Genomic DNA, 24,064 nt, shown 5'->3' with positions numbered 1-24,064 from the left:
AATGGCCAATCTGAACAAGGAGATTGCTTCCAGAATGGTCTCACTCCGGAACGAAAGTTTCGGGCGGCTTGTCCAGAATCTGGACGACCGCTCCAGACCATTCTGAAAAGTTGCCAAGGTCTTAAAGACGTACCCTAATCCCATTCCGCCACTAAAAGATGAAAATGATGACGATCGGCTCATAATCACCCCTCAGGAGAAAGCAAATGCGATTGGTGAGCATATTGCCAAATCGCACTTGCTTGGCTCCAACATCCAAAGTCCGCTCGAAGTTCAGGTTGAGCAATGCGTACTCAACCTTGATTCCTCCCCTTGTGCCATCCCTCCGGAGGATAGAATCACAGTGGAACAGATTTGCTCAGTGCTGAAATGCACCAAAAACATGAAGGCCCCCGGGTTTGACGGAATATTCAACCTAGTGTTGAAAAATCTCAGCATGAAGGTTCACTCTCTGCTGGCTGCTGTCTTCAACAGATGCTTGGAACTGCACTACTTTCCAAGTATCTGGAAGACAGCGAAAATCATACCTATCCGCAAACCCGGGAAGGACCCAACGCTAGCTTCAAGCTACAGACCAATCAGCCTCCTTTCAGCGCTGAGCAAATTGTTCGAGAAACTCATTCTCAATTGTTTGCTCAAGTTTGTAGAGGAAAATAACATTCTCCTTCCGGAACAGTTTGGGTTCAGAAAGGGGCACTCCACCAATCACCAGCTAGTGCGGGTGACGAATAACATCCGAAGTAACAAAGCTGTATCCAAGTCCACAGCCATGGCATTGTTAGACGTTGAGAAAGCGTTTGATAATGTCTGGCACAATGGGCTTGTATACAAGCTTTGTAACTTCAACTTTCCATTACATCTGGTTAAAATCACCCGTAGCTACCTCCAGCAAAAGTCGTTTAAGGTATCGTTGAATGGTTGTCTTTCCGACACGTTTTCCATCCCAGCAGGAGTCCCGCAAGGCAGTCTGCTGGGACCCTTGCTTTACAGCATTTACACTTCCGACATTCCCCCCTTTGGAGACGGTTGCGTGTTTTTCCTGTTCGCAGATGATACCGCAATAGCTGTCAAAGGAAGGATGCCTCGCGAAATAACGAACAAACTTCAACGATGCCTTAACGCCTTTGCTGATTATGCCACCACGTGGAAAATCAAAATCAATGCTTCCAAAACACAAACAATCATGTTCCTCCATCGGCAATCACCCAAACTAAAACCGGCTCCCTCTTGTACTGTAATCATGGATGGCACAAGGGTTGAGTGGTCCGCCGAAGTAACCTATCTCGGGATGTTGTTTGACGAAAAGCTCCTATTCCGCTCGCATGTGGAGAAAACCGTAGTCAAGTGTTCCGCCTTGGTTAGGAGTCTGTATCCGCTGATTTGCCGCAGATCCCGCCTCTCAAGGGTGAACAAACTGGACGTCTACAAACAAATCGTAGCACCTGCGATCCTCTACGCAGCTCCGGTGTGGGAATCATGTGCACAGACTCACAGGAACAAAATTCAGGTCGCTCAGAATAGAGTGCTGAGGATGGTTCTTGATCGTCCTTTCGACACTAGAATAACAAATTTACATGAAGAGGCAGGCATTGCCAAAATAGATTCCAAAATTAACGAAATTAAGACTAAATTTACACAAAAATGTAATTTATCAGAACATGCTTTGATAAGCAATTTGTATATAGTAGGTTAGGTGTACATAGTAGTTGTAGGTTAGTTGTAGTTGTAAATAGTAGTTATAAGTAGTCTCCTTTTTCCAATTCAAATCAAACCAATCCCACCAAGGTGGTCATACTTTAAAATAGGCCTGATAGGACTAGGAACTTTAAATAATAATTAAAATCTCAAATGTACCAAAGTTGAAAAGACGATCTGTGTCACTTAACAAATTCATACATGTAAACCACACAATCACAAGAAATAAAGATCATTTAAATGGCAAAAACTCAGTGTGGTCGAACGCAAGTATTCTTAACTCCCGTGTTTTCGCAAGTTTTTTCTCGCGCGTTGTCGAACGTTTTTTCGTTCAATCCAAGCATGGGTAAACCGGGCCCAAGCGGTAGCCAGAAGCAAGGCGGCAAGCGGCCGGCGGATAACAATGTCGATGCCAGACATACGAAGCGGGTGCTAGCCCTCAACCAGTTCTCGCTGCTCCAGGAGGATGGTGGCGAAAGGCGTGAAAGCGTTGAGAAAAAGGAGAAGTTGCCTCTTTTCTATGTCAAGGGACAGCCACGCGAGCTGCTTGACAATCTGAATGTGCTAGTCCGTAAAGGGCTACGGGCCGAATTCCGTCTCTGCGCTGATGGCGTGAAAATCACCGTCCCCTCGGCGGAACATTATAAACCCGAGGCGGAGACACTGCAACTCTGGAAGGTGGAATATTTCACCCACGACGTGCAGTCGACGAAGCCCTTCAAGGTCATTCTACGCGGGCTGCACGAGCTGGATGTTTCGGTTGTGGAAGAAGAGCTGAAACGCAACAACCTTCAACCCGTGAAGGTTTTCGTGATCAAACGCCACAACGAGGCGATCAAGTATCGCAACCAACTGTACCTGGTGCATTTGGTTGGCGGATCCACAAACATGAGGCAGCTTCAAAGCATCCGAACGCTGCTCAGTGTCGTCGTCGAGTGGGAGCAGTACAAGCCGGTTCACCGTGAAGTGACGCAGTGTACCAGCCGCTTGAATTTCGGACATGGCGCGCGCAACTGCCATATGAAGTCGCGTTGCTCCAAATGCGGCCAACAACATGTCACTGCCCAATGCATCGTAGACATGAAGGACAAGCAGCCAACCTGTGTCAACTGCGGGAATGCCCACACATCGACTAGTCGATCGTGTCCCAAGCGGGCTGAATTCACCGCACTGCGGAAGAAAGCAAGCCAGCCGAGACAGCAGTAAAAGAAGCAACTACCTGGAATCGATCTGGAAAATGATTTTCCACCGCTTCCTCCAACCGAAGCACGCGCACCAAATCCTCTCCTTCCGCTGCTCAGAAGGAGATGCCATTGCCATCAGGAGAGGACTGGAGTACAGGATGCTGCCTGACTTTCGTCTATCGTTCGTGGAAGCCATTGGAGTCGAGCTGGCATCGCCGGATGGTCTCATCACACTCATTGCCATCTACTGTCCTGCCCAATGTAAGGAGTCGGATGGAACAATCGATCGTCTCAAGAATGACATCCAGAAGTTGACTCGTCGGAAGGGTAAGTTTATCCTCGCCGGTGATCTCAACGCACGCCACTCGCTGTGAGGCAATGCAAGAAGTAACAAGAACGGAGCAGTGCTGGCCACGGACCTGCAGGCGGGACACTACGTGGTCCTCCATCCGGACTCGCCTACCTTCTACTCATCAGCCGGTGTCGGATCCACCCTCGACATCGTTCTCACCAACATGGCGGATGGTTGTTCTGAGCCCCGTGCCATCACCGATCTGTCATCCGACCACCTACCGGTGGTTTTCGAGATTAATCAAACCATCAACCAACGTCAGCAGCATCGTAGGCGAAACTATCATCGAGCGAACTGGCCTCAACTCCAGCGGTTTATGGAGGATCGAGTGGTCGAAAATCCTGCGTTAACGACGACGGAAGAAATCGACGGCGTGCTGCAAGTGCTCTCCGATGACATCGGCGAAGCGGAACAACGGTTCATCCCGACAACCCCGGTTTCATGTAAGTTTACCAACCATGATGGTGAGACCAAGCGTATAATATCTCCTAGGAATTGTGTTAGGAGGCAGTTCCAAAGAACGCAAAACGTTAGTAGGAAAGTTTTATATAAGAAATTAAACAAAATTATTGCCATTAGGGTAGAAAAACTTAGGGCAGTTTGCAAAAGACCTTAGTAGTTTACCAAATTACTCTAGGCCCTTCTGGCGTTTAACAAAAGTGCTTAAAAACAAACCAAAGCCCATGCCGCCTCTTAGAGTTGATAATGAGGTTCACATAACAGCCGTCGAAAAGGCGAACTCCATTTCTCAACATTTTATGGCTTCGCATAATCTGGGTCGAGATATTGTCAGCCCGATGGAGGGTCCGGTGTTTGAGAGCGTCTACCAGCTAGCTACTGAGCCTAGCGAGCTTCCGGTGGACCGGAAAATCACACTTGATGAGCTGGTGAACACCATCAAGTCGACGAAGAACATGAAGGCACCGGGTTTCGACGGACTCTTCAACATTGTCCTGAACAATTTGGGACCGAAAGCGCATACTCTTCTGGTGAACGTCTTCAATCGGTGTCTAGAGCTTGGACACTTCCCAGCTACCTAGAAACGGTCCAAGGTGGTACCGATATCGAAGCCGGGAAAGGATCCTACCAACCCGTCAAGCTACCGTCCGATCAGTTTGCTTTTTGGTATTGATATTTGAGTGGTGGGGAGGGGGGGGGGGGGGGGGGTAGGAGAGATTGTTGATGGGGGGGGGGGGAGATTGTTATGAAAGGGGGAGGGGATTGTTAAGCGGGAGGGGGTTTTACATGCACGTTTTTTTAAGTCTCATTCCTCATTATGGTGGACACGCCGTGATCCTCCTTTAGCCGCTGACCTAGTCCTGCTTGATGCAGGACCTAGTGCCACGCCGGCCGAGCATAATGGTAATGAGCAGAGGTCATGTAGCGCTGATATATATCTTTTCAGGTTCAAGCAGAATGATGTGCAACCAAGTGGTATTCGTTTATGATGACTGGGTTTGGGAAAAAGGCTTATTTCATGAAATTAGTGATAAAATTATCATTTATTAATTATTAATTATCATAAATTACAGAAAAATTGGAAAAATATTTATTTCAACAGGTTTGTAATGTAAAATCCTAACGATTGGCGTGTTTGGATTTTAATTTCATCTATAAATGACAAATCACACATATTTTTTGATTTGCACCCCAGTATAGTCGACAAAGACGTAGTTCTACGTCAAAAAACACTGAGCGTTAGGATCAGTTTCGTGAATTGACCACTTCTACGGATGTTTCGAATTTTTCAGAAGACCATTACGTGATCCCCAGGGTAATATTTCAGTCACAACTCCAAATTTACTCTAATAAGACGTTTATTAGTGGTTTTTACAAAATCACGGAGCTCTAGGATAAGTTCCATGAAATGACCACTTTTACGGATGATCCGGGTCTTCCTGGAGACCAAACTTGCGACTTTCCGGATGCAAAGTTTTCACAAAAGGTGATCATCTATCTTGTTATTAACTTTTCAGAAGACACCAGGAAGTTATATCTTCTAATTACCCTACAATAAGAGTTTGTCCCCAATTAGCTTTAATTCCATATGATACGTGTATTCGTTAATACCGGTTCCTATAGAACGGTTAATAGGGACTGCACTTTTACGGATGTTCCGGATCTTCCGGTGGATCATTCCGTGATCTCCAGTGTCCATACTTCAGTCTCAACTCCGAATTCATTCTGATAAGATGTCTAGGAATGATTTCGAAAAATCTGCTGAGCTCTAGGATCAGATTCATGAATTGACCACTTTACGGATGTTCCGGATCTTCCGGTGACCATCCCGTGGTCCTTTGGGTCCATATTCAGGGTCACAACTCCAAATTAATTCTGATAAGACGTCTATGAGCGGGTTCGAAAAAATCGCGGAGCTCTAGGATTAGTTTCTTGAATTGACCACTTTTACGGATTTTCCGGGTCTTCCGGAGGATCAGATTCGTAACGTTCCAGATGCTTATCCGGATTCCAAAAAGTGGCAAATTTTCTGTTTAATAACTTTTCAGAAGACACCCGGAATTTATCTCTTCAAATTACCCTACAATAAGCGTTTGTCCCTAATTAGCTCTAATCCCAAGTAACAATTTTGGTTTTATGAGGGTTCTGTAGACCATGATTTAGACTTGTAGAATACTATATAACCGCGATAAAACCTGCAATGTTACTTGGGATCCCATATGCTACGTGTATTCGTTAATGCCGGTTCCTATAGTGCGGTCCCTATTAACCGTACTATAGGAATCTTGACTGTAATAGCTCATTTTGCTATAGGTTTGATCTTCCACAGCTCAAAGAGCTTTGTTGTTGTTTTGATATTACAACAACTTATTTTGCTGTTATTCAGTTAAAGTCCCATGGCTTTTCAGTTATTATTTCAGATATTTTAACTCTTATTTCGATCAAACCAATAACAAATTGTGATAATCTGATATTCTGTCTTTAATAGTAAAACTTGCTATTGGTTTGATATTCTCTTCTACTCGGGTGGGTGCAAGCATGGTATAATGACGTAGTATATTTTTAACCAATTTTAATCCTCTCCTCACCCTCGTAGCGTATTTAGTTATACCACGGCCGTTCCCAAGTAACTATTTTTGTTTTATGAGGATTCTGTAGAGCATGACTAGTCTTGAAGACCTTGGCAAAACAACGTTGCTTTAGTTCACAACTTCTGCAAAAGGGAGGGCTAAAATGCTCCATCGTTTATCAATGGTCCCTAATGAGAAGATTGTTTGAAGTTGGGGCTTTGGTAGCTTTTCAGGATCCTACCTCGAAGGCAAGAAATTCTAGATACATTCGTAGTGTTCTCATACTTCAAAATAAACTATGCTTTCCAACACATGACGCCATATTCTTACTTTGTAAGCTCATTACAGTGCCATCCAAAGAACCGCAATAATAAGCAAATGACTTTGCATATACAGCACATTCCCAGTATTGTGCACACTCAAAGTGCATCCCAAAAATAACCCTCTAATAATTTTCAGCTCGCTTCAAACAACCGTACCGCAAGTAGGTATGCTGAGAGGCGGGAAGTTTAGTAGAATAAATCTGTCTCATGCCCATCATCAATTTCTTTAATTGGAGCATACATTTGACTCTACTATAATGACTACAATGTCGGCTGGCAGGGAAGTCGTGCTTATTCGTTGATTGGTTCGTTGAATATTTCGCGTTGCCGGATGATCGTTTTGGGGGTTTCGGCTTTTCAAACGAGCATCGGGTATAGTGGCGATAATTAAGCTGTCACCTAAATGGAATAGTTCGAACCAGGTACATGGGATCACTGCCAGCACAGAAAGCGGACGGAGTTTTTTTTTTCGGGGGTTGAAATACGAAAGCAAGCAAAGTAAGGTGAAATAAAAGAGATAGAAGGTTATGACGGATGGTCAGAAATCGGTTTTTATTAACAAAACGAATATAAACAGTATTGGGATGTACAGACCGCGTCAATTTGGTTCGTGTTTGTGGAAAAATCAAGAAAATCAAAATATCTAATCTAAGCTAGTCTGTATGAGTGTGTGAGAGTGTGTGTGTGTGTGTGGAAAGTATTCGAAAGCTTTAAACTAACTAAATCGGTTGTTACAAGCTGTTCTTATTGGTGTCACCATGTGTGGTTGTGCGTCTTGGGTCGCTAGCACTATCGGAACTACTGAAGTCTGCATCTGAAAGTGACGGTGCCTGTAGTGAGGTCCACGCAGACGATAACGACGATCCTGGTGTTGGTGATGACGACGGAGGAAGAGGCGATACAGACCGGCTCGGTGGCCCCAGGATCAATCCACCGAGGTTTCCGATATCGTAGGCTAGCTCTTCTGGAGATAATGGCGTTACTTGCGCCGATGGAGTCTGCAGCAAAGGCGTTGGAGATCGGCTTCGGGTTTCAAAAATCAGTCCATCGAGGTGACCGATATCGAAGATTACCTCCTCGGGTGTCATGTTCGGTGGGATAGGCGATACAGTTGGGGATCGTGATGGGATGTGCAGTCTTAGTGATGGATGAGGTGAGAGCGAGTGTGTATTTGGAGTTGGGGACGTTAGTGAGGGGATAGGAGATGTGATTGGAGTGAAATGTGTTGAAGGAGATGGTACGGAGTTCAACAGTGGGGATCCCATAGCCATTGAAGAGGTGTCGGGTGCAGACGATGCAGACGTCAGCGAGATGTCGGAAATTTGCGATGCTGGTGAAGGAGTAGCGTTCGATGGTTCTAAGTTTAACGGAAACTCGGTCCGATTCTCCAGAATCTCTTCCGGCGGTACTGCCGGACTAAGCGATAAATCTCTCAGAGGTTCTGGCGATGGAGTGATGCAAACGGATACGTCAACTGGGAGCTTGGCAAGGTCTGTTTTTGGTTCAGGACTCTCAGCCTTGTTCCCTTTCACAGCCTTCGATCCATTGATGATATTCTCAACCTCCTCGTCGTCACTGTCGTAGTCTTCCAGTTCCAAATGACTGGTCATGTTCTCCGGAAACTTCTTTATCCACTCCACGTAACTAACTCGATGGTTAACAACCCGTCCGGGATCTTGGTGGTTGTTTCCATAGAAAGACTTTGACGATATTGAATCGTGGAAACGAGCTTCAGCTCCTTTTTCGTCCGTAACTAGTAAACTAGGAACGCCAGATGTCATGGGAGTGGTCGGAATAAAATAATTTGGAGCGACGGGCTTAGGTGGTTCGATCTTGATTACATCCATACTGTTGATGTAATCTTCCAGTTCCGAAGGAGATACGCTCACCCGGCATTCGCTGAAGCTATCCATGAATGTTTGATCGAAGTTGATTGGTGTGACACTACGAACGGCTCGTTTTCTGATACGGAATCGTCTTGGTGGGGCTGGTTTTTCTGCATCCGGTGAGGGACTGGCTGAACTCTTCCGGTCGACACCACCAGCGTTAAGATCGACCGACGCCGCAGCATGGTGCTGTAGTGGTGGTGAGATTGGTGGTGCTGGGGGTGCTTGGTCAACATGCAAGTCTAGACTAGCGGTGGAGGCATCGGTAGAAGCAAGAGAAACACTACCATCCCTACTTACATTTCGTTCGGATTGGACGGGAGAGGATCGGTCACTTCCATGGGTATGGCAAGGTCCGTCCTTGACGTATTCGTCCTAAAATTCGAGATAAGATATTTTAAACGTTATCGATACGTACGAGCGACTAGAGGAGGAAGTAGGGGATCGAGTACTCACTACGATTGAAGAGACGGGAGAGGCCGGTGATCCGGATGAAGCGATCGGTGCAGGAGAGATGGTAGCGTCGCGCGAGAGAGCCGATGGTTGAGATCCAGTCGAGGACTGGCGCTGCTCCTGAGAGGATGAATGCTGGTCTTGGTCCGGAGTAGGGGATTTGGAAGGTTCGTGTACTAGAGGGATCAGTTGTCCGGTGGTTTGCAGGTGCTCATTCTCCAGGAATGGTCCAACGAAAGGGGACGGAGATTTGGATTGCTTGAACTCAATCTGATTGCCGGATGATTTAGATGAAGCGATCGGTGCAGGAGAGATGGTAGCGTCGCGCGAGAGAGCTGATATTTGAGATCCAATCGAGGACTGGCGCTGCTCCTGAGAGGATGAATGCTGGTCTTGGTCCGGAGTAGGGGATTTGGAAGGTTCTTGGACTAGAGGGATCAGTTGACCAGTGGTTTGCAGGTGGTCATTCTCTAGGAATGGTCCCACGAAAGGAGACGGAGATTTGGACTGCATGAATTCAATCTGATTGCCTCCTTCCGAATCTGATTCTTCGGTTTGAAGGACCACACCACTGAAAGCCTCGGATTTACGTTCTTCTTCCAGTAGCAGTGCTGTCAGGTCACTTTTCTTCCTTGTTCTTTTCAGCGTTGGATGCTCCAGGTCGGGACTGTTGGAATGGGAACTAAGATTCGATGGGAAGGATTCGCTACTCGTTAGGAAATGCTCCGTCTTGATTTGAGGTAATTCAGGATAAGTGTTCCGTGGGCTTTGTTGCCATAGAGGCATTTCCTCTATGCTTTTCACTAGGAATTCGGTATCCTCGAGAATACTACTGTCACTGTCGCGTGATTCTTCTTGTATTGCGAGATCCTTAGGTGGGTGAATCAACGTCTTCTCCTTAGTCTCTTCGAGCTTGATATCTCCCCAAGGCCTGGTTACATCTGCTCCCAACGAAGGCTCGGGTGATCGTTCCAACATCATTCGTGCCCTGCTATCATCCTCATGCATCTGACACAGTTCCTGTATTGGACTGATCATGTGCTTCTTCATTTTGGGTTCCAGATATTCCTCTCTATTGTAAACCAGCGGTATATAGTCTTCCATTGTGTTTGCTTCATCTGCCTCCATCTGCGACAGAATCTCCAACTCATCGGTCCGGTCTTCGGACACATTCGATGATATGGATCGTTTCTTGATCGTTCGTCTGAATTCATCATCCCGGTGGATTGGACGGAATTTGCTTGATCCACGCCGGGGATCGTCGTCATCTAGCACTATCTGCGGCACATCTCGAGCTGAGCTGGATGACATTCGGGAAGTCGTTGGTTCCGGACTTGCCGATCGACTAACCGACTTCGAGCGTAGTTCATCGATCACATGCTCCCGTTCCACTGACTTCCGTTCCAGTTCCTGCAGCTTCACGTTCAATCGATCAAGAGTCTGATCTTTTTCCTGACTCACCCGCTCCAGATCCTGAATCCTCACATTCAGCTGATCCAATTTTGATTCATCAAACTTTTCCACTCTGTAACCATCCTTATACGGCACACCATCCTTTGCTATAGTCAACCCTTGTACCGGACTCTTCGGTGTCGTCTCTATTTGGTCCTTCAGCAGCTGTCGATACCGCTCAAGGTCTTGATCCGCAGCGGCTGGTGGTTCCGTCAACTGGTTCGACACATACCCCAGGCAGGTGATCAAATCCATGACCCCAACGCTGGCCACTAGAACCGACAGGAAAACACCCATTGTAGAGCCTATTTCCCGGTTTTCACGATTCTTCTCGAATTTTCCGCTCAATTATATAACTACAAGCAGTTGCACAACCACACAATCTAGATGCTTCTAAAAGCCCTAAGAAAAGCAACTTTAAGCAATTCCTACACGGTCACGATCGTGCTCTAAGAGCAAAAGCTTGTCATGATTCCCAACGCCTTTCGAAACTCCAAAATTGCTTTCTTCCGGTTTCTCTAATTTTCAGCTGCTCTCCGCCAGTCTTCGGAAGCGGTGTTCAAGAGGCAGCAATCAGTGCTAATTACCCGGGCCGACGACAAAAGCGAACTAATGGTTGCATTCAATCGAAGAGGGATTAAACTAATCGACAATCGGCATGGGGTTTCGAGCTGTTTTACGATCATCGAGGTGACACCGATCGGTGTGCTGAGAATGCACCAATGCACTGGGCCGTCTTGAAGGAGACGTGTTCTACTGTAACGCAAAATAAACAAAAACTCGTCAACCGGTCACCGTCGGTTGTTGTCGTTTTCGGGAGCCACCGCTCGAGTGAGTCAGTCGTCTGGGTTCTTGTTTTAGCAGCAGTGATAGTAGTATTGATTCAACATTATTTTTATGCTACTACTGCGAAGCATCGGGCAGGGAAAGCAACGACGTCGCAAGTCGGATTTTCGGGTGTCAAGTGCGAGGACAAATCACACGACATTTGAAGCGATAAAGGAGAATGGGCAAATATGCCGTAAGACGATAAACAAATACAATACCAAGTCAAGTGCTGCTAAATGAACATTGAACATGGTCCCATTCGTTATCGTGGTAGGTAAATAGCAACAAGTGGTACTCCGGCGTGGTTTCCCGTGTGAACTTGATTGTTTTGTTTAATCTATATACTAACAGGGACTCCGGAAATCTTGTATTGATTGTGATTCTGGAAGTCTGGTTGGTCTATTTTTGGATGTTAAGCTGGTTCATGGTGTCTAAGAAAGTTGTATAAAACCATTATCGCTTAAGCAACCACAAAATCGAACCTCTGTGATTCTGGACAATCCGGTTTTCGCCATTAATGTTAACAGGTAGAATAGCATTGTGGATGACTAACTAACCCGTTTTGGAGAAAATATCGTTTGTTAGTATTTGTGGGAACCAACGCAAAAATTTACACACCGTAGGAAATTTGTTCTCATGCAAAGGTAAAGGAGTGACCAACGTTTTCGAACACAACTTCAGATCAGACGCAGGAATTCCGTCTGGGTCAGCAGCCTAGGAGAGTTTCAACCTTTGAAGAGTCAGATTGACGGTATATTTATGGACGTGAAACGGACGGAACTCAAATGCATCTCTTGTAGCAATTGTAACTTGATTTGGTGAGGCCGTGGTTTTATTGAATGAATTCACTACATATTAAAGGGATGGCACTTCTCAGGATCAGAAAGAGCGATTTGCTCACCGAGATAAACTGGCCATTGCAAATCGATTTTGTTATTTGTTTACCTCAAATATTACCAGAAACGATGCGAAGAGATGACTGCGTATGGAATATATACCTCCGATACAGGAATCTGTTGTATTTACTACAGGTTAGTTGTACCTGTTTTAGCTATACGTTCCTATTAAGGTGTGTTCCCATGATTGCCTATAGGAGTTCCATAGGCCTTAATTGGAATACACCATAATAGGAATGTATAGCGATAACTGGTACACCTACCCTAGTCATTTAATGTGCTTTTAAACATCTGTACAGAGCTGGTAAATATCACGGTCGTCATGTGACGATGAGAAAACAGGTACTCTCACTATCACGAGACGAAACTACCTATCATTAGCTTTCTTGTCATTTTTGAATGATCAAGTACTCATTTCTAACTGATTTAGATGAATTAAAGCAAACAACTGTATGTAATCGGAAGAGTGAATACAAAATTAAGATTTCCTCGGTACATGTAACTTTAATAGCATTAAATGAGCTAGTAATAACGATCATCACAACACTGTCACGTTCTGCCATGACAAAAAAATCAATGAGATTTTGAAGAAAATCTCTATCATCGTTTTCTCATCCAATGATAGTGACAGAAAAATTTCTGTAAATATCGCGTGAGATCTTTCATTGAAAATGACATTTGCCAGCCCTGCTTCTGCTTAGTTATGTAAGAAAGAAAAAAACAACAACAAACCCCGAACACAATTCTGAAAGACCTTGTAAAAGGTCACCAATGGTTTTTTTCGATCAGTTTCAATGATAAGAACCATTTGTAAACATATTGGCCAAATTCGGAAATGGTCCCCGAATGGGTACTCACAAGGAAGTGACCAGATGTGTTTTGAGCTTACGACATTTTTATTGCAATGATTATAATTATAATTTTAACCGATGGTCATAGCCTACTTTGTTCATAGTCTTACGCTTGTCTGTGCGTCGAACCGATTTGTGCAGTTTATCAAATATGATATCATAAAACATAATTTTTCGCTGACTTCCGAAAGTTTTCGAAACATAGGGATATGAACTTTAAAAAGCTAATGAAATTTCCTTTTAATTAATGCTAAATTGGATTTTTTTTAATTCATGATTGAACTGACGGTTGAGAAAACATAAAAAAAAGCCTTGCTAATTTTATCGATCGAAAATAAACTGAGAAATCCTGCCAACATTTTTAATTTTGGTTTTGGTATACGATGAACACCTAAATTAAAAAATCCCTGCGCTTTGGTCAGATATGGTGTAGGGCGTTGTTGTGCCAATTTGGTCGTGGCACATTTCGAGTATAAGAGAGTGATTACAGTTTGCTCAAAAGTGCCTGCGTAAAATGCAAGTACTTTCGATGATTACCCGTAGTTGTTACAGTGAAGATATACACCCATATTCTCGTTTATGTCTGGACGTGTTTGCCATACAGAAACATTTTTATTTGATTTTGTGTGGTGGATGGGTTTCGGGCGTGGACGGGCATATGGGTGATAATATTAAGTTAACGTTAGGATAACGTTGAAAAATTGAGAAATGTATCGCTTCAGTTTGAGAAGCACTTCACTTCGCAACCGATAAACCATTCTGACGGCCCACATTACCGTGCAGGTGCCATGCGTTGGCAGGGTCCAATGTGGGAGAGCTTGATGTTTATGAAGTACTATCAGTTAAAACTGTATTTTGAGCTTTATCTCTATACATTTTAGGTGTTTCTTAGCAGATTATCATGTTGGTGTACACTGATTCAAAGAGTAAATGGTATTAACATTGAGTTGTCCATAGTTGGGCGTTGCTGAACTTGTAGTACTTGCAAAACATTTCATGTGAGCACCAAAGTAACCATATAATCACAAAATAACTTTAAATGTAGGTTCAGAGTGAGACAATGTCACTGAGCTATGGTTAGCTGGGTATTCAGATGAAAATATTACTTTAAAAAGCTAATCCTACTTGCATCTCCTTTTCGTTTGCCTGTAACACTGTTTGATATTATTATATTATGATATTATTGAGGGGTACCATGAGCCCCTTCTCGGAACGAGTGTATTGTTGATGGACCTGGTATACGATTCAAGATTGGTTTCTATGATGATAAGTATCACGATCTTCATTGAAATTTAAGTATTATTGACAGTAATCATAACAATCAACTCGTATATACATTGAAATATATATACAAAAGGGAAGGGACGCTCCAACAGGGCACCCGATTGAAGCGTATTGGACGGGGAGAGTGGGAATGCCAACTCCCTTTTGATAACATTTCGTGGATAAAGGGCGGGCTCTTCTCCCCACTCATAGGGGCATCTTTTCGTTTGGGGGCTTGTCTTTTTGACCATGGCTGATCAATTTGTTGGAAGGAGATTCTTTACTGTTCCGTAGATGCGAATAGACGACTTTGGCTATCGATCTACCCAATCCGTTTTTGGCCCTTCTTACAGCGACATGTTGAGGACAATCAGAGGTTATTAAGCTTGATCAAGACAAACAGAGAAGAGAGCCCACTGCTGTCGGACTTAGTTTCCGTGCTACAATGGGTTGTAAACCACTATCATCACTATCATCATCACGATGAACACCTAAATGAAAAATAAAAGCTAAATTAAATCTAACATTAAATTTTTAAACGGAAAATAAAATGCGCCTAAGACAGTGTAATTTGGCTAGCACTTTTCGTATTTTTGTACTCTGAAATTCTAACAAAAATACATTTCTCCACCGGCTGAAAACTTGAATTTCCCAATAGAATTTTATAAAGTCATAATCAAAATAACCGTACAACTTGATTTTTTGTTTCAATTATGTCCGACCTCAACCCACTTTGTATTGATCTACTAGGATTTTGGAGTAGGCAAGCAATAAAGGGCGAACACGAAATTATTGCGACACCGAAAATGTCATGCCAATTTTCTTATAATGTTTAGAATCAAACCAAAATTTTAGGGTAGTTTTATACATATATTTACTTCAAAAATCAAAAGAAAAGTTAATCGATGGAGCCTTGAGTTTAAAATTGAACGCATTTTCGCTTGATGCCCTCCATCAAAGTCTTTACAGTGTCATCCGGTACCAGTTTCTCAGTTTTTTTTTTCCATTTTCTTAACATGTCCTTCTCGTCTTTGACTGTCTTCTTACTCTTCCGAAGTTCCCGCTTCATTATTGCCCAGTACTGCTCCACCGGGCGCAGCTCCGGACAGTTTGGCGGATTCATGTCCTTTGGAACAAAATGGACAGAATTGGTCTCATACCACTCCAGGACACTTTTAGAATAGTGGCATGATGCCAAATCGGAGCTTCGTCGTGCTGCTGCAAGAACGGCAAAAGGCGCTTCTCGAGGCACTCAGATTTGTAGATCTCGCCATTTACTGTGCCCTTTGTCACGAAAGGCTCACTCCTCAGTCCGCAAGAGCAGATGGCCTGCCAAATGAGATATTTGGAGGCGAACTTCGACATTTTCTTCTTCTTAAATTTGTCGTCCACATCGAACTTGCTCTTGCCGGTAAAAAAAATCCAATCCCGGAATTTGCTTAAAATCGGCTTTTATATACGTTTCGTCGTCCATCACACAGCAGCCATATTTTGTCAGCATCTTCTCGTAGAGCTTCCGTGCCCGAGTTTTAGCCGTCGATTGTTGCCGCTCATCGCGGTTTGGGAAGTTCTGTACCTTGTATGTATGTAGTCCAGCTCTCTTCTTTGCATTCTGGACGTAGCTCTGCGACATGCCGATCTTTTTAGCCAAATCACGGCTTGAGACGTTGGGATTTGCTTTAAGCATCCGCTTCACCTTTCCCTCCGTCTTTTTGTTCTCCGGTCCCGGTTTTCTTCCAGCTCCTTTGCCGTGGTCCAACGTTAACCGCTCCTGGAACCGCTTCAACACTCTGGAGACGGTTGAATGGTGAATGTTCAACATTTTTCACAACTGCCGGTGCGACAGGTCAGGAAATTCCAGGTGTTTGGAAAGAATTTGTTCTCTCAACTCGCGTTGGTTCACCTCCATTTTCGTTGAATCGAAAAACACGACTTCGAGTTTGACAGCATGTACACAATACACATCAATGAGAAAGTGTGCAAAATTTGGTTGATTTTTACCCAATGGTAAAAAAGTTATGCCCTGTTGAATGTGTCGCAATAATTTCGTGATCGCCCTTTAGGTACATACACTTCCAATCAAAAGAGTGGAGTAACCTACAAAAAAACATGCAAATGTTTATTGTTCATATCTCTGCCACTTTTCGTTCAATTTTCATTAACTAAAGCTAATTTAAAAGGTATTGAATGAAACTTACTACGTAGGTTTTTGGTTCAGTATATTTTATGAATTGCATATTCCAAAATTCCCACTGAATAATCATAACTGATTTTCTCAGTATTACTGTTGTAAGTTTCAGTGAAATTTTATAAAGAAAAATGAAAAAAATTATATGTTGAGCCACATACAACATACTTAATATTGGACGGGAAATCGCATAAATAAGAACACAAATTATTTAGAGGTTATGTTTTGAGGGAGACCCCAAACTTTTGGATCACCATACTGTGGGAGTGACTCCAAAATCATAATCAAGGGCTTGAATCACTATTTTATTGATTAACAATATTTTCTAAATGTGTCCAATAAGTTGTCATTACCTGAATGGGTACAAAATAAGGGTTCTATTACAACTTTAATTTCAAAATTTGGCCGACCCAATCCAGCTTATACAGTGTGAATTTTGGAAAATTTGTGAAGTTCTAAAACAGAAAACAAATCCGGGAACATTGAAACGGCTGCCATTAAGGCATGTTTTGAGAATTTTATTTTTTCAAAATATTACTGAATCAAGCTAAGAGCAGGGTGGCAAAAGAATTTCCATTTTGAAATTCCTGGTTTTTCCCTGGTTTTCCTGGTCAATGATTTAAAAATTTCCTGGTTTTAAAAACCATGTAGGGGAAATGGCTCTAATGTTGGCCTATGGATCTAAGATTGGGCCCATCGCTAAAAATCTGGTTTTTATCAATTTTATCTAGATGCACTTGGGACGATACTAATGGATATTTTTGGTCGCTATTGAAAAGTTAGTCGATTGCTGAATTTATTATATTCATTTCCCCAGTTTAAAAAAAAAAATTAATAAAAAAAAAGTGAATCCTTGTACCATCAATCTTCGCGCAATACGGAATTTCACAAACCAAAATAGGTATTAAGGTTCTTGTGAATGCCCGTGAAATCTTTATCTGATAGTTTGCTGTAAACAAGCTAGTAGGGAACCGCGCTACTTCGTCGTATCATGGCGCCTATTTCCATTCTATGTGTTAAAACTATAATAGCAAAGCGTTTTCACTCATTTTTTTGCAAAAAACATCTTTGCTTACAATTTGCTTACAAGATTAATTACGATTGACACTGAAACATTTGCGATAACCCGGTAAAATGAGCGATTTTAGGGGTGTATGACGAAGAAAAGCTGAGCCCTATCTAATGTTTGGAGATCTAAAGGGTGTCCACGATGAAATTGCCACACACAAAATTGAATCGCAAAATTCGAGTTTTCATCCGATTGCCATCAAATTTTCAGGGATTGAGAAATAACTATTTAACTTCATTTTACCATTTTACTCGTATTTTATTTACAGTCCATACGCAAATGCCCGCACCTTGGCCTTAACCCCGGCCATAAGATTCTGCACAACCTGTGAATCAACCGTTTTTTGCATGTAAACCCATACTTTCTTCAGTTCCTCGACTGTCTTCACTACCTTAGGTCGTTTAAGAAGGTGCTGCTTCATAATCGCCCAGTACTTCTCGATGGGGCGGAGCTCCGGAGTGTTGGGAGGGTTGAACATTTTCGGCACGAAATTGACCTTATTGTCCGCATACCACTTCAGCACGCCCTTGGAGTAGTGGCATGAGGCCAAATCCGGCCAGAAGATTGTTGGGACGTTGTGGGCCTTCAGGAGAGGAAGCAGCCGGTTCTGGAGGCACTCTTTTATGTACACCTGTCCGTTCATCGTGTCCTGGGTCACGAAAGGTGCAATCCGCTTCCCGCACGTGCAGATGGCTTGCCAAACCAGGAATTTCAACGCAAATTTGGACATCTTCTGAGTGCGGACATGCTCCGGAACGCTGAACTTAACCTTGACCGTGAAAAACAGGTTGCCGGGGATCTGTTTGAAGTCGGCCTTCACATATGTTTCGTCGTCCATGATGCAGCATTCAACTTTCGTCAGCATGTTGAGGTACAACTTCCTGGCACGGGTTTTGGCGGACTTGTTCTGCTTCTCGTCGCGATTAGGGGCCTTTTGTACCTTGAACGTTCGAAGCCCAGTCTTAGTTTTGGCCTTCTGGACAAAACTTCGGCTTAGGTGCAGCTTCTTAGCCACATCCCTAACGGAGGCGTTCGGATTTCGGTTGAAGGCCCGAACTACGCGGTTGTGATTTTTGGTGTTGTACGGAATACTTTTTCCTTCACTTCTGGGCTTCCGATCGGTGGTCAACCGTTCCTCGAACCGCTTAATCACTCGCGACACCGTGGAATTCGCGATTCCCAACGTTTTAGCGATGGAACAATGCGAGAGATCCTTGTTCTCGTGATGAATGCGCAAGATTTTATCACGCACAAGCTGTTCTTTCGACTCCATTTCCGCGACTTTAAAACTTTAAAACTTGCAGGATGTAAATAATGCACTATGAACTAAATCCACCCAAATTTTCATTAAATTCTACCCAACGGTTAAAAAGTTAGAGCAATTTCATAGTGTGGCAATTTCATCGTGGACACCCTTTATAAGCCCCTAAATCTTGAGATTTCTGTTTTTGCAACCGCGATTTTTTTATTTTTTTTATTGAGATTTTTAGCCACCGGGCTAGTTTATCTCAAGGTGAAATTGCGAAGTGTGATATGAATGAGGACTCTTTAAACAAACCTTTGCTTCTTACAATTTTACGGAATTCCAGTTTTTTTTTTTAATTTTCCGCAAATTGTCAATGATTACGGAGTTATTTAGCGGAATTTTGATTACAACATGATTTCAAAATCATATGATCAAAAGATTTCATAAACAACGCTGGTTAAATAACTTTTATTATTAAAAAGACTGACTGCTGAAGTTCATAGAAACTCCCTAAAGTTCGTAGAACTTCCCTGAAGCGTTAAGGTCTTTCCTGAAGGGTTCATTGAAGTTTGTATTGCCTGAATTTCATGGGACTTCCCCGAAGTTCGAAGGACTTTTATGATTTATGATCTTATGATTTCCCTGAAGTTCAGAGTTTTTTGAAATTCATAGGAATTTCTTAAATATCGTAGAAGTACCACGAAGTTCGTAGAAATTCTCAGAAGTTCGTAAGACTTCCTTCAATTTTTTTTTTATATCTTTATTAAGGAGACTTTCAACCGTTGGCTGGCTCGTCTCCGACGACTTCCTTCAAGTTCGAAGAACTTTCTCGAAGATCTGAGGATTTCCCTGAAGTTTGAAGGACTTAACTGAATATATGAAGACCCTAAATTTAGAAGAGCTTCCTTGAAGTGCATAAGGCTTTAAATATCGAAGGGTTTTCCAAAAGTTTGTGGGTCTTTCCTTAATTTCTTGGAAATTCCCTGAAGTTTGGAGAGCTCCCATGAATTTCGTAGGACTACCTGTAGTTCAATCGACTTCTCGGAAGTTCTAGGAACTTTTTTGAGCCTGGAGAACTATGTTAAGTTCAGAGGACTTCCCAAGAGTATTGAAGACTTCTCTGAGGCTCGAAAAAAAAAAAATCCATCAGTGTCATAAGATTATCCTTAAGTTTTAAGCAATGCCTAAATGTCGTAGAAGTTACATTAAATCTGTAGAAAGTTCTGTAAAATTCATAGTTATACCCCAAATCCCTGAAGTTCGTAAGACTTCTCTGAAATTTGTAGAACTTCTCTGAAGGTTCGGAGAGATTTCCTGACCGTTGTAGGTCATCACAGTAGTTCACAGGATTTTCTTGAAACTTGTAAGACTTTCCCGAATTTTGTAGAACTTGCATGAAGTTCGAAGGCCTTATCTGAAGTTTTTAGAAATGGAATTTTTTTTATTGAACATGTTGAACAAATACTTCAAAGTAGTTACGCGTTGGCACTGCTTAAGTCTGCTATCAACTAAGCACAAATCATACATGCAATTGATTCGAGAAAAAAATTAAGTTAAAAATAAATACAAAATATATTCTGAGAATTTAGTCAGGGTAAATTTTGTTCATCAATGTTTAGTTGTGTGAAAGATTTAGCTTGAACAAAATGGTTAGTTTTGACCTGATTATAAAAAGAAACTTTGACATACATAAAACTTAAAACCTATTTAAATTATGCAAACAAGATTATTTTCCTGGTGGAGTTCTGAAATTCCTGGTTTTTTCCCGATTTTTCCTGGTGAAAATAAATTCCCGACTTTTTCCCGGTTTTTCCTGGTGAAAATAAATTCCCGACTTTTTTCCGGTTTTCCTGGTTCACTTGCCACCCTGTAAGAGTGTATAGAATCACAGTAGGCATTGGTTTTCAGGATAAGTTCATTTGTTTACATCATGGCTTCACTAGCACGTCGTGACTCGATCCTGCACGCTCGAAACTAAAATTCCGGTCTATCCGCTCCTGGCAGTTTCCGATCAAATTCCTGGGTAGGAATTGTATACCTCAGTTGACCGGAAGAGTCCCCCGGAAGAATGTAAAATCAAATCGAGCTTCCCTAAAAAGTTCCTTGTCTGGCAAGCAATTTGAAGTTGTGGGCTGAAAAGCGAAACTTTCGTTACGCCTGGGACCATGAACCAGCAATTTCACCAAAAAGAGTGCCTACGGAAGATACTGCTGCCTTTTCTGGAGCAGCATGAGGTGGATTACCTATTCTGCCCGGACTTTGAAAGCTATGACTACGCAAAATCCACCAAACAGTGGTACAGTGAAAATGCCGTCACAGTGAGATAAATCCGTCCAATATTTTGGAACCAAGGCCAATTGAGGAATACTGGTCAACTGCAATTGACCTAAATGATTGCAAGTAGAAAAGGAATTTGGCAGCTAAACAAGTGGGGACAGGGCTCGTGCAAAAGAAAATGGGTCGTGTACAAAGGGACACTTAATTAAATTTAGTATCCTGTGGTCGATGGTAACGGTGTGATAGATGCGATCCACAAAAAACAGCCATCACTGTCCCACATCACTACAGTGACTAATGTGTGTTTGTTCTCTCTAATAAAGCAAAAAAAAAATGTTATTAAGTATTAAGTTATTCGTTCTTCCTCCGAGCAGTCAGGATGCCTCTCGGAGGCAATAAAAGTTATATTAATGTGTGAAAAGTGTTTGTTCTGCTGCATCGAAACATCTGGCCATCCACCGTCAAATAAAACATACACAACACAACGCAGGGTGGCATCCTGGCCGAAACAGTCGTTAGTTATTAAAATTGATCTTAGAGCTTCGTGATGTGTTTTACATCGCTCATGCTACATGAATAAATTTAGATCTAGGATCAAAATACGGGTTAAAGTCAATCGATTCTGTCATATTAAAGCAAATAATTGGAAGCCAATTCGCACACTTTAGAACCATTGCCTGGTGAGAAAATGCTTAACTGAACTTTTCAGGTCTTGTCCACCTGATCAACTTTGATGAAAAGCAATCTTCTAACTAAAGTTCTTTCAAAAGACCATTCAAATGGTCTTGGTAGCCTCAAAAAAAGAAGATGGGACATTTACTGCTAACTCTTCTGAAACATTGGAAGAAATGATATCGACTCACTTCCCGGGAGTCGATCCTTGGCGGCTGAAGAAGAACAGGATTTTGACAAGGCAAGATATGCATGGTCAAGCGGCGCCGGTGGTGTAGTGGTAAGCGTGATTGCCTCTCACCCCAGCAGGCCTAGGTTCAATCCCAGTCGGCGCCGCCGGGATGTTCTGAGGCATAACATCTCTGATCACGCCTTCCTTCGGAAGGGAAGTAAAGCCGTTGGTCCCCGGTTCATGAGTTGATGGGTCGATAGGTAGGGTCCAGGTGTGGGAGCTGCCTTCCTGGCGTCGGTAGCATTGGTGCTCAGCACGGAAAACAAGATCGACGGAAAACAAATCCAAGGAAAAAAAAAAAAAATATGCATGGTCTGAAGATGCCTATCTGAAAGCTTGTGGAATCTTCACATCATTTAGATTTGAATGGGCGTTGAGTTCTTTTCAACCTTTTAACTCTGCCGGGAAAGATGAAATATTCACAGCATTTCTTCAACAGGGAAAAGACGTCCTCATTCCCCTCTTAACTGAACTATTTAAAGCCAGTGTTGCTTTGAGCCACATACCAAAAACATGGAGAAAGGTTCGAATTGTCTTCATAACAAAAGCTGGAAAAAGGGATAAAACTACTCCGAAAGCCTTCAGACTCATAAGCCTTTCCTCTGTTCTGTTGAAGACAATGGAAAAAAATTGTGGACGACTTCATTAAATCAACAAGTTTAGCAAATTTCAATTCGTTTATCAATCAGGTAAATCTACGATAACGCCATTAAAATCGCAGGTTAATAAAATCGAAAAATCGCTTGAAGCCAAGGAAATAGCCGTGGTTGCTTTTCTTGTTATTGAAGGAGCATTTGATAATGCATCCTACAGCTCAATGCGTTCAGCTATGGAAGCAAGGGGTTTGGATAACTGCATTATCGAATGGGTCGGGGGGTTGAAGGGTTGTCCTCAAGGAGGGGTACTATCATCCTTATTATGGTCTTTAGTAGTGGACGAACTCCTTAAAAGTTTAGCGGAGCAAGGTTTCGAGGTGATTGGTTACGCAGACGATGTGACCGTTATAGTGCGGGGAAAGTTTGAGAACACGATTTCAACTTGGTTACAAACTGCCCTAAACATGACCTTCCATTGGTGTAGGAGAGAGGGCTTAAATGTAAATTCTTCAAAAACTGTCATAGTTCCTTTCACCAAAAGGAAAAAATGTGTTGACACAGCCTACTCTAGATGGAGTTCGAATTCATTTCTCATCTTGACAAGGTTATCACTAAAGGGCCACCCACAATAGTCCGTCATCGTCACCGTCACCGTCAGCGTCAACTGACAGCTTGGTTTGAGCCAACGCTATTCAGTTTAGCAACCCACAAAGATCCGTTGCGCTCACTGCGCGCCAGTACTAAAACGCTGACGCTGTGCTAAATTTTGAAAATTTTCAAAATTGACGCAGCGTCATGTTGCTGTTTTGTCACATCAGCGTAATCAGAAGCGTATGTTGTGCCGTGCTGCTTTGAATTGTTATTGCATTGTTAGTAGGAATTTGCATTTGTATGAAGGGCCAACGCCAATTCCCAAACAAATTTTAGTGTTTTTTTTTTCAATAAAATACAACTAGTCAAATAGCTTTGTATACAATTTAAACTATTGCAATGTTTTATATATCCTTTAACAATATTGTATCAATACATGTTTGGCCAACACATTTCGGTTAACGTATGCAGATCGTGTCGCATTGTTGCCTGTCTGAAGGGCCGCAGAGTTAATACATCTCAGAGGATCAACTAATGTACGCCATTCACCAGGTTCACTGACGTTCCCATCACCATTCCTCCTGACTCTGGACAGCCATTGATTGAAGTTGTCTTGAATTGGACGTAGGCCAACACCTGGATATGGCCGGAGCAAGTTATTCTTAAGAGGAAATGCAGCACTCCCAACAATGAAATACGGCATCACTTCATTTGAGTGCTGGCAAATCTAATTCGCCATTCACCAATCGCCTCCCAAATTCAGAATGTTCGAACTTTTTTTTTTTTAATAATAAATCTTCTACCAAAACAAATGATTAAAACGTTATTATGCTACTGTCAAAACGCAACGCGTGACGCATGATTGTGCGCAGCCGCTGCGTCAATGCGTCCGTCAGCATTTTTAGCACATGACGAATGCGTTGACGTTGACGGTGACGGTGACGGTGACGGACTATTGTGGGTGGTCCTTAAGGCTACAAA

The 24,064-nt window shown here is 42.8% G+C and overlaps 2 protein-coding genes across 3 annotated transcripts in view; both read right to left on the bottom strand.

Moving 5' to 3' along the window:
• Positions 1 to 24,064, bottom strand: part of Lmpt (Limpet) — a 512,992-nt gene that overhangs the window by 132,837 nt on the left and 356,091 nt on the right. The gene's annotated exons all lie outside the window — the stretch shown is intronic.
• Positions 6,484 to 11,758, bottom strand: LOC135703403 (mucin-5AC-like). The gene is made up of 2 exons (XM_065224600.1): positions 8,926 to 11,758; positions 6,484 to 8,844 (listed from the first exon to the last, which is right to left on the bottom strand). Exons 1-2 carry the CDS (start codon positions 10,669 to 10,671, stop codon positions 7,315 to 7,317), a joined length of 3,276 nt encoding a protein of 1,091 aa, XP_065080672.1. The 5' UTR covers positions 10,672 to 11,758; the 3' UTR covers positions 6,484 to 7,314.

The sequence above is a fragment of the Ochlerotatus camptorhynchus genome, unplaced genomic scaffold, assembly GCF_037179485.1.
Source record: "Ochlerotatus camptorhynchus isolate MF236.1 unplaced genomic scaffold, CSIRO-AGI_Acam_v1.1 ptg000213l, whole genome shotgun sequence".
Classification (NCBI taxonomy): domain Eukaryota; kingdom Metazoa; phylum Arthropoda; class Insecta; order Diptera; family Culicidae; genus Ochlerotatus; species Ochlerotatus camptorhynchus.
This window is presented reverse-complemented; position numbering and strand designations above follow the sequence as displayed.

Coding starts and splice junctions, on each gene's coding strand:
- LOC135703403 (XM_065224600.1), bottom strand. CDS start 10,671: ATGGGTGTTTTCCTGTCGGTTCTAGTGGCCAGCGTTGGGGTCATGGAT. Junction 8,845..8,925: donor CTCCCGTCTCTTCAATCGTA/GTGAGTACTCGA, acceptor CTCGAATTTTAG/GACGAATACGTCAAGGACGG.